General features: G+C 34.6%; 2 protein-coding genes and 1 pseudogene across 3 annotated transcripts; 2 read left to right on the forward strand and 1 right to left on the reverse strand.

Annotated features, from left to right (window-relative positions):
• Positions 1-752: 752 nt before the first annotated feature.
• On the forward strand, positions 753-3956 carry LOC114423068 (protein DETOXIFICATION 16-like). Its single transcript, XM_028389681.1, has 8 exons — positions 753-1098; positions 1610-2154; positions 2301-2387; positions 2462-2518; positions 2678-2916; positions 3166-3284; positions 3368-3454; positions 3571-3956. The coding sequence occupies exons 1-8, from the start codon at positions 796-798 to the stop codon at positions 3628-3630; spliced, it is 1497 nt and encodes a 498-aa protein (XP_028245482.1). The 5' UTR covers positions 753-795; the 3' UTR covers positions 3631-3956.
• Positions 3957-5915: 1959 nt separating this feature from the next.
• On the forward strand, positions 5916-8297 carry LOC114421252 (protein DETOXIFICATION 16-like). Its single transcript, XM_028387102.1, has 7 exons — positions 5916-6768; positions 6884-6970; positions 7065-7121; positions 7224-7462; positions 7579-7697; positions 7787-7873; positions 7963-8297. The coding sequence occupies exons 1-7, from the start codon at positions 6026-6028 to the stop codon at positions 8056-8058; spliced, it is 1428 nt and encodes a 475-aa protein (XP_028242903.1). The 5' UTR covers positions 5916-6025; the 3' UTR covers positions 8059-8297.
• Positions 8298-8854: 557 nt separating this feature from the next.
• Positions 8855-13197, reverse strand: LOC114421253 (annotated as a pseudogene). The gene is made up of 7 exons (XR_003668513.1): positions 12845-13197; positions 11958-12256; positions 11765-11873; positions 10770-10895; positions 10142-10377; positions 9758-10064; positions 8855-9436 (listed from the first exon to the last, which is right to left on the reverse strand). The product of XR_003668513.1 is annotated as a cyclin-dependent kinase D-3-like (transcript).
• Between the last annotated feature and the right edge of the window lie 727 nt (positions 13198-13924).

The following is a 13924-nucleotide window of genomic DNA, read 5'->3' on the forward strand; positions in this document are numbered from 1 at the left end:
TAATAAATTTAATATTTTTAACGAGATTAATCCCATGTGCAAATTTTAGGAAAATACCATATACAGGTAGATCACAACAGCACAAACACTAAGCGGATCGATATAAGTTTTGGCCAATATATCATATATGTGTTGCGCTAATATTAATAATTTACACATTCATAATAATATTCCTTAGTTGTTAGTTATACATTGAGAGATGGCAGGTGGGAGATTAATTGATATTAAATAAATATTTGCACTTTCACATAAAAATATTCAAGAATCATTAAATTTGCAGGAAAAAACAATTTAAATCAATAATTTCCATTACCGAATGCCTCACATCAAACAAATCTGAATTATTCTCATATAAAACATAGTATTTCCTTTACGTAAAGAATAAATAAGTTTTGAAATATTCTGCTTCTTCCAGAAAGAGATTAATATATATGAAAATGGCACAACTTATAGTTATACCCTCACAAGTCACAACTATAGTAAGCAAACTCAATCTCTTCCACTTCCAGTGGCAGTACCCTCAGTAGAAGTGTTCCCTGTGATTGTGAATCTGAATTCTGAACACCAACAATAAATTAAATAGTAATTAGACAGAGTTGACACTCGAGTATTTTCAAGATAAAAAGCCAGTTTAAGGATTAAGCAAATATCTAAAAGCATGATAACAAGACGAAAGTGTACTATTCTATTCCTATGTCATTTTCTTATAAATATCTCCTCAACTCTTTTTGTATTATATATACAGTATTGTTTCTTTCTGGTTTCTTTGGCTCGTGTCTTTCCTCTTAAACAACAATGGATAGAGAAGATCAAAAGGCATCTCTACTGTCTCAATTGATACATATCACAGTGGAAGATAGACTCAAAGTTGATAACATACAGCGCAACAAGGATAAGCAGCAGGCAATAGAGAGAGCTGAACTGTATGAAGAAGTGAGGAAGCAGTTATGGCTAGCAGGGCCTTTAATATCTGTTTCTATGTTAAATTATTCCCAACAAATTATATCTGTTATGTTTGTGGGGCATCTCGGCCAATTGCCTCTCTCTGGTGCTTCAATGGCTACTTCTTTTGCCTCTGTCACTGGTTTTAGCTTATTGGTTAGTTGTGACCTGCTTTCCTTGCCTTTGTGTGCGTACTGTGTACTGTTTCTAGCATGTGTAGCTGAACATTACTTATTTATTTTTGTGATCCTAAATTCCTTGTGTTCAATGTCTAATAGAGAAGTTACTAAGTTAGTATGCTAGTTAATTAGGTAAGACGAATCTGTCTAGTTATCATTTTCATCATGTAATATAGCGGCTTATAACTGGTTCAAGTTAAATTTGTTCATCATTACCAATAACAAGTTAATCAGCAAACATGTATATTAATCTACAAATCAAAAATAAAGGAAAGAATACAAGTGATTTCAATTCCAAGCTATAAGACAGGTTTGTACGTAATCAATCAATATTATTGAGTTACTGAGAGTACAGACACCTAATAACTTGATGTTTAATTTCTTAAAAATTATTTTTTGTCAGTATTATGCCAAACAACTTCCAAATACTAATGTGGTAATATTTAATTCTCTAAGATGTTATTGGTTTTTTTATGTTGTTCAAATAGGTGGGAATGGCTAGTGCTTTGGATACTTTGTGTGGGCAATCATATGGAGCAAAGCAGCACCATATGTTAGGCATACACATGCAGAGGGCTATGCTTGTTCTTATGATTGTCAGCATAAACCTTGCATTTATTTGGGCAAATACAAGATCCATTCTGGTTGCCCTTGGCCAAGACCCTGAAATATCTGCAGAAGCTGGACAATATGCTCAGCTAATGATTCCAAGCCTCTTTGCCTATGGCATTCTTCAGTGCCTTAACAGATTTTTGCAAACCCAAAATATTGTATTTCCAATGGTGTTCAGCTCTGGAGTCACTACTTTACTGCATATTCTTATATGTTGGACTATGGTATTCAAATCTGGACTTGGAAACAAAGGAGCTGCCATAGCAAATGCTATATCTTACTGGATAAATGTTTTAATACTCATACTCTATGTCAAGTTTTCTCCCTCGTGCTCAAAAACTTGGACTGGATTTTCTAAAGAGGCATTGCATGGCATCCCTTCTTTTCTTAAACTTGCAATTCCTTCTGCTCTTATGGTTTGGTATAGTCTCTTCATACATTTTTACCAACAATTCTTACTTGTGAAAGTTACATTTTGTTTCTTTTCTGAATCGGCCAATCCTATACAACTTCGGTTTAGGATAATGATTTTCTTTTTCCATTTTTCTTTTATATTATCCGGAACAGCTTGGAAATGTGGTCGTTTGAAATGATGGTACTCCTCTCTGGCCTTCTTCCAAATCCAAAATTAGAAACATCAGTGCTTTCTATCTGGTTAGTTAGTATAATATTGAACATTAAATGTGTTTTGAGCTGCTACACATGCTTGACAATTTCTGTTTAACCAGTCTGAATACTTCGACAAGTGTTTGGATGATCCCCTTTGGACTCAGTGGAGCTGTAAGGTGAGTAGCTTTTAAGAGTTTTCAAAAACATGATCAAATTGCTAAATAACTGAGTTGCCAAAGTGTTCTGTCCTCTTCCTAGCTACTTTGTCTATTAGTACTTGTTTCTTGGTTCTGTACAGATGTTGTAGTAGTAATACGTTGCATGATTCTTTGCAGCACTCGTGTCTCAAACGAACTAGGAGCTGGTCATCCACGGACTGCGCGTTTAGCAGTGTATTTTGTCTTTATAATGGCCATTATTGAGGGAACTTTTGTTGGAGCAGTGATGATAATAATACGCAACATTTGGGGCTATGCATATAGTAATGAAGCGGAAGTAGTCCAATATGTAGCTATCATGTTGCCAATTCTTGCAACATCCATTTTCCTTGATGCACTCCAGTGTGTTCTTTCAGGTTTTTCTAGCTTATATTTCTTTTATTTATTGTCCTAATAGATACAGGTCTGAAAATAAAATCTTCCAATACAAAATGTTACATAACATCTTTTCACTCGAAGTCGAAAGGTTGCTTGCAATACCGAAATTCTATGATCAAATGTTACATGTCAAAATAAGGTTGCTTGTAACTCATTATTTCGAAGAAAAAGAATGTACAGTTTTGTATGCAGCTAAAGATTTAGACTAATCATCGACTCTAATGCAGGAACAGCTAGAGGATGTGGTTGGCAAAAAAAGGGTGCTTTCATTAATCTAGGATCATACTATTTAGTTGGGATTCCATCAGCTATCTTGTTTGCTTTCGTCCTGCACATTGGTGGGAAGGTAAAACTAGTCCATTTTTCTGAAATCAGTCTTCTTAATTTTGTCATTTTCATATAAGAAAAATGTCATTCTACTTTGTATAGGGGCTTTGGCTGGGGATCATATGTGCTCTAGTTGTTCAAGTGTCATGTCTTCTGATCATTACAATACGTACTGATTGGGAACAAGAGGTTAACTTTAGCCTTTTCGTTATACCTCCTTCATCTACTTTAATATTTTTATTTGATTTGATGAGCTCTGGGGGGTGATATGGTTGTATTTTTCTGGAAATTCCTTTCATTTTCAGGCAAAGAAGGTGAAAGACAGAGTCTACGATTATATGAGAGCTGAGGTCATAGTCTCGTGAACATTATATATTTTAACTGGTGGCACCGTGAAGTGAACATTCCTAAATTTGAAGAGAACTTCTGTACATGGCAAGAGAATCTTGATTAAGTTTGAAGATGACCTTGCATTCAATCAAAAACCAAGTCTCTCAACTGTGCACATCTATATGACTATATGTTTGTAGCTTTTAAACAGCGATATAGCATTAAGTCTCTTCAATCTGTAACATCTTTAACCACAAAAAAAAAAGAAAAGAAAAACCTGTAACATCTTTGTCTCCTCTGAGTCTGACGAAATTATCAACTTCTGATTCATGCTGGTCGATTCTCTAGTTCATTCTCAAAATTGTCATATTGTTAATAGTCCACTATTAGATCCAGTTTTGAAATTAGATTCAACATCTACTTTCTTTTTGGAACCTCATATCACGGATCACTTAAAACCATACATGGTAAAACTAATCCTCAAGAATGAACCACAATTCAAAAACTTACGGGAAAAAGAGAAGGAAAAGGGCATTAGAGGCAAAATACACTACCAAAGAAAAAAGGAGTAGCTAATAGAATTTATAATATTTTAAAATAATTATTTAAGTATAATAAGTTTAGGAACAGGAAGCTATAACATAGTAGAATGAATATAGGAAAACAGCAAAGAGGGACCACAGTGACAGTGAGTAGAAAAGAATAGAAGAGGAAGAATACAATACGGGCACAAAGCACAACGGACTGCACTGCAATCTGCAAGTCTGTATTGTTGAAATGTATGGATGGTGATTCTCTTAATTATTCAACTCAGTGTAGGAAAATTGAATTTTCTGCTCAATTTTAATTTGTTTTTAATTGTCAAGTTGATCAAAGCTTTTTTCTTATTAAAGTCTAAATTAATATGGTCATCTTTGTTGCCCTAGATGATTTTCCGAAGCAACCTTGTTGTTTGAATGTTTGTGTAATTGTGCGAGACACAACATAAATTAGACGATGAACACCGAATGAGCCCCTAATGAATATTACACAAGTCGCCGTTTTGACGGCTCTTAACTCAAGTTGTGTAGTTTGGACGTTAAAGCAAGCATTCCCTGAATCTCAGTATACTTTTTTAATTTTTATTACCTTTTACAGGATAAATTGGGGGATAAGTGTGAGTAGCTTTGTGCAACTACAAAATATAAGCCGTTAAAGTAATCAATAGTTTTTGACACTCAGGCGCAACTCGCGTTAAGAAGTATAGCGATCTAAGACTGTGTACTATTATGATAAGCTTATAAATTAACTAAATAAATTATACTGAATATATACTATTAATAATATATTAAAAACCTTGGTGAAAATTAATTTTTCATTTAATATTTATAAAAAAATGATACTTAAATATTGTTTTGAACGTGACCTAAATGCTTTATCAAGACAATTTTGATTTTTAATTTAAATTAATTATTGTACTATTAATGAATTGTTAATAAATAAGTCGGTCTTAAATTTTAAATTAATTTCTGGTTCTGTTTTTGAATCATCGGTAGACAATCACTCCTAAAATAATAGAACATTATGAAAATGGCTCCTTCTTTAGTTCGATTATATGAACAAATGCCCGAACCTAAATATGTTATTGCTATGGGAGCATGTACAATTACAGGGGGATGTTTAGTACCGATTCTTATAGTACTGTTCGGGGCGTGGATAAACTAATCCCAGTGGATGTCTATTTGCCGGGCTGTCCACCTAAACCGGAGGCTATTATAGATGCTATAACAAAACTTCGTAAGAAAATATCTCGAGAAATATATGAAAATCAAATGAGTTCTCAACGAGAGAAATCTTTTTATTAATTCAGTTATTTAAATATATTTAAATATAAGACTTATTAAATAAATAACAATATCAATAGTTCCAAATTAAAATTCACATTCTTTTATATTATGTTTCCTTCTCTCCTACGTTTTTTCCTCAAACTAAAACCAACAAATATAAATAAAATCAATGATATGATGTAGCAATATGTTCACTTTAATAAATGCACGGCATAGTTTGCATATGCACATGACTAACCCATGGTAGGCAATAGGCAATGTAATTAGCCACTTTTGGTGGAATCTTATCTTGCAAGTATGTTTTTTTCTGTTTACAAGATCCAAACTCAACTTTACTTGAGGATTGGGAAGCGTTTCCACTGTCAGTATTATTTGGTAACTTTTGCAGTCGCAGTATACGTCTAAATATCTAAAACTGTTCCCATATATATATATATATATATATATATTGGTGGACCCTTCAACCGTAAATTCTGCAAACCGTTCATCCCTGTTCACGTAGATATATATTCATATTCATACGCGAAAGTGAAAGAGAGACCGAAACAAAACAAGGTGGCAGCAGAGTCTGTAGTCTGTATGTTTGCATGTATCTGAAGAAAAAATGAGAATTGGGAGAGAAGAAGTGGTGGAAGAAGTGAAGAGGCTGCTATGGTTAGCAGTGCCTCTCTTCTCAGTTGGAATTTTACAATACATTCTTCAAGCCATCTCTGTCATGTTTATTGGCCATCTTGGTACCCTCCCTCTTTCCGGCGCTTCCATGGCCTCTTCCTTCGCATCGGCCACCGGCTTCAACTTATTGTTGGGGCTAGCTACTGCACTGGACACATTTTGTGGTCAATCAAATGGAGCAGGACAATACCATATGCTTGGAATACACATGCAGAGATCCATGCTTGTTGTTTTAATGATGAGTGTGTTCCTTTCGATCATCTGGTACAACACAGAACCAATTCTCAAGGCTATGCACCAAGACAAAGCCATATCCAAGGAAGCCGGCTCATACACCCAGTACATGATCCCGAGTTTATTTGCATACGGTCTTCTTCAGTGCATTCTCAAGTTCTTGCAAACCCAAAAGATTGTGTTCCCAATGGTGCTAACTTCTGGAATTGCAGCTGTGCTTCATGTCCTTTTGTGTTGGCTTTTGGTTTTCAAGTCAGGGCTTGGAATCAAAGGAGCAGCCTTGGCCAATTCCATATCGTATTGGATAAATGTAATCTTGATTTCTCTGTATGTGAGGTTCTCTTCTGCATGCAAACACTCTTGGACAGGTTTTTCCAAGATGGCCCTGCACAACCTTCTTGATTTCCTTAAACTCGCTGCTCCTTCAGCTGTTATGCACTGGTATGGTAAATTCCCTTGCAAAATGATGCTAATGTGATGCTCTTAACTAGATCTTGTAGATTTCTGATGCAGCATTTCTTCTCTTCTTTCTTTTTTTGTCATGAACATGGAACAGCTTGAAAGTGTGGACATTTGAACTGATGGTCCTCATGTCTGGTCTTCTTCCTAACCCAAAATTAGAAACTTCAGTGCTTTCAATATGGTTTGTGTCTGAACTACATACAAACACACAAACTAAGAATATTCTTTGCTTTGCTTTTATTATATATTGATATATTATCACCTAATCTTTCCAGCCTTAATACATTTGGTCTAGCTTGGATGATCCCTTTCGGATTCAGTGCTGCTGTAAGGTATTTTAAGTATGGGCAATTGCTCTCTTATTCAAATATTAATTCTTTTACCTTTTATTGGATAATTGAAACTGAATATTCTATGTATGCTTTGTTTCACAGTGTACGGGTCTCCAATGAACTGGGGAGTGGAAATCCACAAGCCGCAAGTCTAGCAGTTCGGGTGGTGTTATCAATGGCCTTAATTGAAGGGGTCATTTTAGTTTCAGCCATGATTCTACTGCGGAATGTCTGGGGACATGTTTACAGTAATGACAAAGAAGTGATCAGATATGTTTCATTCATGATGCCAGTTTTGGCCCTTTCTAGCTTTCTAGATGGGATCCAAGGTACACTTTCAGGTATTCCTCGCTAATCCCTCATGTTTATTTTATTTCCTCCAGGGATAAATATCTGCCACAAAAGAGTATATTAGGAATATCCTAACAGTTTCAATTTTTGTGTACACAACAATCAGGCATTCTTGCAGGATGTGGGTGGCAGAAGATTGGTGCCTATGTGAATCTTGGCTCATTTTATCTTGTGGGCGTTCCTTGTGCTGTAGTATTAGCGTTTATTGTACACATGAAAGCCAAGGTTAAGATTTTGTCATCTATCATTTACTACCACTCGCTGAATCTGCCTTCCTTGTTTGTAAATGTTAATAGTTTTCTTCTGTCACACAGGGGCTTTGGATGGGGATCATTTTTGCATTTATTGTGCAAGTGTCACTTTACATAATCATTACTTTTCGAACTAATTGGGAGGAACAAGTAAGCAATTTCAAAACTCACTCTCAACGTTCTTCTCAATTCATTTTCCTGTTACTACATTTACACAACTCTTTCTTGTTCTTCATTAGGCAAGGAAAGCTCAAAGGAGAGTTGAACTCATAACCATCCCGCCAACTACTAGAGACAGCGTATTACCGCATCAAAAACAGGAACTAGTTCCCTAATCAATTTATGGTTATTGGCTTTATCATTCTGATCCCAAAACCTGCCACCGAAGGACTAATGTTGTTGTATACAGCCCCAAATTGGGAACAAGTAATGGAATAAAGATTGGAAGGGCCATGAATTTCAAAGACATACATTTATAGAACTTTTGTGCATTGTAACCAGTGGAAGAACAAAAATAACAACTCAAATGACTACCTATTTCAGAATGAATTTCATAAAAACATGGCTTTGGAAATGGAAGGATGATTTTGATCATGTTATGCACAAAATATATAACCAAGCATGATCCTCCTTAATCAATTTACGGTTATAGGTTTTATCATTCAGATCACAAAGCCTGCCGCCATAGAACTGATGCTGTATAAAGTTGCAAACACCGGAACAAAATTTGTGAAAGGAAGAACCAGGGATTAGGGAGACTTACATTTAAAGAACTTTTAGACATTGTACTTACAATGGAAGAACCAATAAGCACTCAAATGACTATTTAATTTCAAAATGAATTTCTTCACCATTTCAACAAAGAGGATTGTTAATATATTCTTTTAAACACTATTATGATATCCATTGATTTTTTTTAAATGGTGAAATCATAAATGTGACTAATGAAATAAAGAATGAGTCTCACGATATTCAATAAACTTCAACTAATAATAGAATTGTTTGAAAGTTTAGCTATAAAGTTTTGTGCTGCTGTCAAGTAGTTCCTACATAAGATTCACCCAATTTCTTTCATGCTCGTTGTCACCATTGAATCAACTAAGTCATTAATGTCAACAGCTACAATAAATATAAAAACACCGAAAGAAAAAAATCATTCAACCAATTAAAATTGGAATTCACATGTCTGAAGTTCCCAATAAAGTACATACAATACACACTCTACAAGTCCATATGCATATAAAAAAATTTCTTATGTTCAATAACAAATTTGTATTCAAATTAAGTTCCCCTAAAGTTTTTTTTTTCAAGCGCCATATACAGCAACGGCTCGAGAAAATGTCCTCACACTCCATGTTTTCCATGAACTCGAGTATACTAGTTCTCTGAAAACGTACAGAACAAAAATGTACAAGGGGGGACCAGAGTGAGTGTGTGATATAAGTTTTTAATTTTTTTTTCTATAGAAGTTACTTTAAGGTATCTGAACTGCAACTAATCTTCAGTGACTTCTTCAGTTACATATTTGTTGTAGCTTCACACTGAGAAACAGGGATAGAGAATGACATACTAGCAAGCCTTTGAGGATTCACCACTTTTCTTCAAATGTATTTTGCCCTCCATAAGTTTGTATGAATGTGTCGGCCACAGAATATTCATTCTGGCTGTTGAAATTCTAGATCTAATTTTCGTTTCAAATATGATCTGTCAGCACTGCAGAACAAAAACAAGGAACTAAGGTTAATTAACATCATTTACATGTAGAAACTAAAAGATAACAAACAACTGGCACATTCTTCCACTACTTGGGAATTACAACATATTATGTTTAGCACATTACAGCATATCGTGTTATAGCATATTACAATAGTTTCTAATCAGCAACTTCACTAGAAAAATATCCTAACAATATAAGCCTGGCTTATTTTTCTTCCAATGCCAATGAACTCAGCTGGATAATTTTATGTTTGACTCAGTTAAAATTACAAACTATTAGGCCACTTTGAATTGATTAGACAACCAATACTGTTGTACCTGTTAATTGTAGGTCTATTTGGAGGTTTTAAACCAAAGATAGAAAATTCTACAGACATTGGAGCTGATTCATTCTTGCCTGTATTATCATCAGTTGAAATCACCAAAACTGGCATCAACCTTATCTGCTTGCAGAGAACTTCCTTCAAACCCATCACGTCCTGGCATCACTCTCCTAGACTTCCTTGGAGGTGATAATACAGTAGGACCCTCCTGTAAATTGAAATCAGAAGTCCTAGATTCCCTCTTGGGAGCAGGTCTAGGGAGCTTGTCTGGATCCGAAGGCAGAGGAGCAGAAGAAAAGTACCTAAAGTGGAAGAGGAGAGATTAATTATGGAGAAAAAATAAATATTGGTGTATTAATGGGATGCTGAAGGCAGGTACCTATGCTCTAGTGCCTGCTGCACTGAAATTCTAGCTTTTGGATCATATGTAAACATCTTTGACAACAGATCTAAAGCATCATCAGTTACCATCGGAAATAAAGAACGCAGAGGGGGGGCAGGAACATATTGGTATTCGACATAATCAGGCAGGTATACCATATCAGGCCACTGAGAAGCCGTTGGAGTGCCAAATGCTGAAAAAATCTTTCCTAATTGATCAATGTCACTTGTACCCTACAAGTGATAATAACAAACTGATGAAAAACCCATAAGAAACATGCTTAATAATCCAAGTATAAAATAAAAATGAAGAAAAGCAGCCAATGCAATGAATTGCATTTAAATCTTGGAAATTATATTAAAACCAGCTATTCACAAAATATAGAGTGGGAATAAATAGAAGCCCAATAAACCGTCATCAATGCATAAAAATACCATAGCCTATTGCTTCAGAGCTAATTCAAGCTCGGTTAAAACAGCTTTGAATGGTTTAGGATTTTCAGACTGCAAGAAATTAATTTCAACTAGTTGATAAAGTTAAATGGATAACATGTCCCAATAAATGAACCACAGTTGATGTCAAAACCCATCTACTTCAGAATATCAATCATGTAAATCATTTTTACCTGCAAAAAAGGTCGACGAAGAAGAAGTTCAGCAAATATACAGCCTGCAGCCCAAACATCAACTCCAGGACCATATTGCTTGGCACCAAATAATAGCTCAGGAGCTCTATACCACCGAGCAAAAACCTATTCACGTATAATAAACATTTGAGCACAAGTGTCATGTGTGTAGAAACTAGAAACTCAATCCACCAATAGAAAGTGCAAAATACACAACATAAGATGAAATCATGAAACATGTTCAGTAACATGTGGGTAGCTCTTCTAGAAATAAAGGAAGAGTGCACCAAAAGTTTTATGCCATAAATGTCGCCACTATATTCAGTTATCATAGAGAGCCACAATCCTAGAAAACATTCACCAGAATTTAGTATACCTCCACTTCAATGCTCCAATGTTTGGGTCTCCAATTATCTTCCCCAGGTTCTTAAATTTGAAAGTAATATAAAAAAGGGTATCCCAATGCATGAGTTCCTCCTATCACTGGGTGTGGAGAGGTTTAGATAACATATATGTATGAACCCTTAATTATGTGAGCAAAGAGGCTGTCTACATAACCAGAACCTGTGACTACCAAATCACAAGCCAACCACCATACCATTTTGTCAAGGCTCGGCCTTTTTGCAAGCAATACATGGTGGATAATAATAAAGATTTCTGGCTGAAAAATCTGCTGAATTTCAGTCCTAGGATTTCATACAAAATTTGAACTAAATCATCATATAAGTCATTGACTATAATGAAAATTCCTTTCCAATTTTGCAAACTCTAATATCCATATTATAGGAAACTACACTACTTAATGCAAAAGGATTTGCGGCAAGTAGGATTATCAACACAATGATTTGAGTTTCAAATTCACTGTTTATTTGAAAAGCTGAGTTTTCTTTAAAAGAAATCGTAGCTAATAAGCTAAAGACCCTAAATCAAAGTACTGACACAATGAAACTCATATTCAATGGGACCCACATGCCATTATACATAAAGAAGCAAACCTGATGAGTGAACCTTCTATCTGGGCTTCCAAACATCCGTGCTAAACCAAAATCTGCAAGTTTCAGCTGTCCATTAGATCCTATCAATAAATTATTTGGCTTCATGTCCCTGAAAATATGAAAGCAGACTTTTGAGCTCAGCACTTAAATCAAGTAACAGCTTTGTAATGGCCAAATCCACATCATATTCTACCTATGCAAAACCCATTTCTTGTGGCAATAAGCAAGACCTTTTAGTGTCATTTGCAGGTAGGATTTTGTATCAGATGGTGAAAGAAAAATATTTCGGTCTCGTATGACGGCTTCTAGGTCCGTCTCCATGAATTCAAAAACAAGATGCAAATTCCCTTTATGTGGGAATGCATCAATCAATTCAACAATGTTTGGATCTTTGAGCTCTTTTAGCAGCTTAATTTCTCTAAGAGCTGTAAAATTTACCCCTTCTTTCTGTTTGCCAAGCCGAATTTTCTTAATTGCAACCGTCTGCCCTGTCTGTCAATCCAAATGAATTCATCTTTATAAGAATACGATATTATAATAGTATTGCCATTTTCATTATTGAACAAAAAGCTAGTTCATCAAGACATGTAAACAAGCATATCTATCTCCTGCATGTGCTGCAAGTTATACGAAGAACAAGTCATAACTTTACAAAACTTATACTGAAACTAATTAAGCAGCTTCAAGCTTTCCTCCCATTATATTCTCAAGATCACTAAACAAAAGGTAAGAAGTACCACTTCCTCATAAGTCATACCCAATGACACAAAGTATATGATTCTTCCTAAATAATTATTTAATGCAAAGATGATAAAGTAATAAGCCCCCTAAGCAAATTTTTTAAACAAACCCCTAAATCAAACTCAGGAACCCAAAGCAAATAAATGCATCTTCCTTTTCTACATTACTCTCTAAGGCCCTGCATGAAGATGTATTTTACTCTGATTCAGAATTGTTCTTTGCATCAACTGAAAGTAAAGATCCAATTCACACGACCCAGAAAAGAGAATATGAAAAAAAAAAATCGATTTTTCAGTCTCGAATTCGCATAACTATTAGAAGAAAGTTTCGGGACATTACATGGGTATCAATAGCTTTGTACACAACTCCATAGGTACCTTCACCAAGGACTTCACGCTTCAGATATCTATCGGCCACTTTTTTGGACGGATCCATGTCTGACATTCGTGTTCAAGATATTGGGGTTGATTGAAGTGATTAGAATTGAATTTTTTTTTATAAGAAATTACAAGTGAGTCATTTGGATCAAATTAGGGATTATCAGGAAACGGGTAGAGAGTGAGTACTGATTTAACCAGAAATGAGGGTTGAAGAAGTGAATATAAACAGCCGCTGTGGCTGAAACCTGAAAGTAAAAGCGAATAAGGGAGCATCGCGAGAGAGCGTCATAAAGCGAATAAGCCGTTGACGAATGAGCTTACCTTAGTATTAAATCATGATTATATTGTTTAATTACTTGATTATATCCACTGATAGATGTAGGATGAATTTCTAAGAATAAAAAATTGTTTTTTTATTTTATTTTATTGTTGGAACAAGTCTAATTAATAAAAAATAATTTAATATATTTTAAAATATTCAAAATAAGTATCTTAAGTTTTGACATGAAGATGTTCTTTTTGAGAATTCTATTCTCTACGGTTATATTGTTTTGTTGCTTACCGTTGATTGTGAAAACTCTTTTTTTCGATAAAATGATTGTGAAAACTCTGGAGACAAAGTGGTCCATGTCCATATATGAAATGAAATGGGTAAGAGAAAGAGAAAATTTATAAATACAAATGAAAAAATTGCATATATAAAAGTTAATTTGGAGAAGTCACTTAATCCTCTTGACTAGACATCTGACATTTTGTTCCCTCCCTACCACAAGAATATCTAATACTGTACAATTGCCTCATTCTCTCTATTTTATCACTTTAATTAATAGCTTTTTATCATGGCATACCAAAGTTAATAATTAAAATAAGGTAAATGTTAATGTACCCCAAAAAAATTAGGAATATGTTTTTTTACAATTAAAATAGGATGGTTTATTTTTTGTTTTTCTCTAAATTTTGACAGTTTTTTTGGAAATTTTTGTCCAAGAAAGTATGTTGTATGAAAATGATTAAAGGTAAGTTTGTCTCATTCCACCTG

This window comes from Glycine soja, chromosome 8, assembly GCF_004193775.1.
Source record: "Glycine soja cultivar W05 chromosome 8, ASM419377v2, whole genome shotgun sequence".
NCBI lineage: Eukaryota > Viridiplantae > Streptophyta > Magnoliopsida > Fabales > Fabaceae > Glycine > Glycine soja.

Coding starts and splice junctions, on each gene's coding strand:
- LOC114423068 (XM_028389681.1), top strand. CDS start 796: ATGGATAGAGAAGATCAAAAGGCATCTCTACTGTCTCAATTGATACAT. Junction 2,519..2,677: donor GGACTCAGTGGAGCTGTAAG/GTGAGTAGCTTT, acceptor GATTCTTTGCAG/CACTCGTGTCTCAAACGAAC. Junction 3,285..3,367: donor TCCTGCACATTGGTGGGAAG/GTAAAACTAGTC, acceptor TACTTTGTATAG/GGGCTTTGGCTGGGGATCAT.
- LOC114421252 (XM_028387102.1), top strand. CDS start 6,026: ATGAGAATTGGGAGAGAAGAAGTGGTGGAAGAAGTGAAGAGGCTGCTA. Junction 6,971..7,064: donor ACTTCAGTGCTTTCAATATG/GTTTGTGTCTGA, acceptor TAATCTTTCCAG/CCTTAATACATTTGGTCTAG. Junction 7,874..7,962: donor GAACTAATTGGGAGGAACAA/GTAAGCAATTTC, acceptor GTTCTTCATTAG/GCAAGGAAAGCTCAAAGGAG.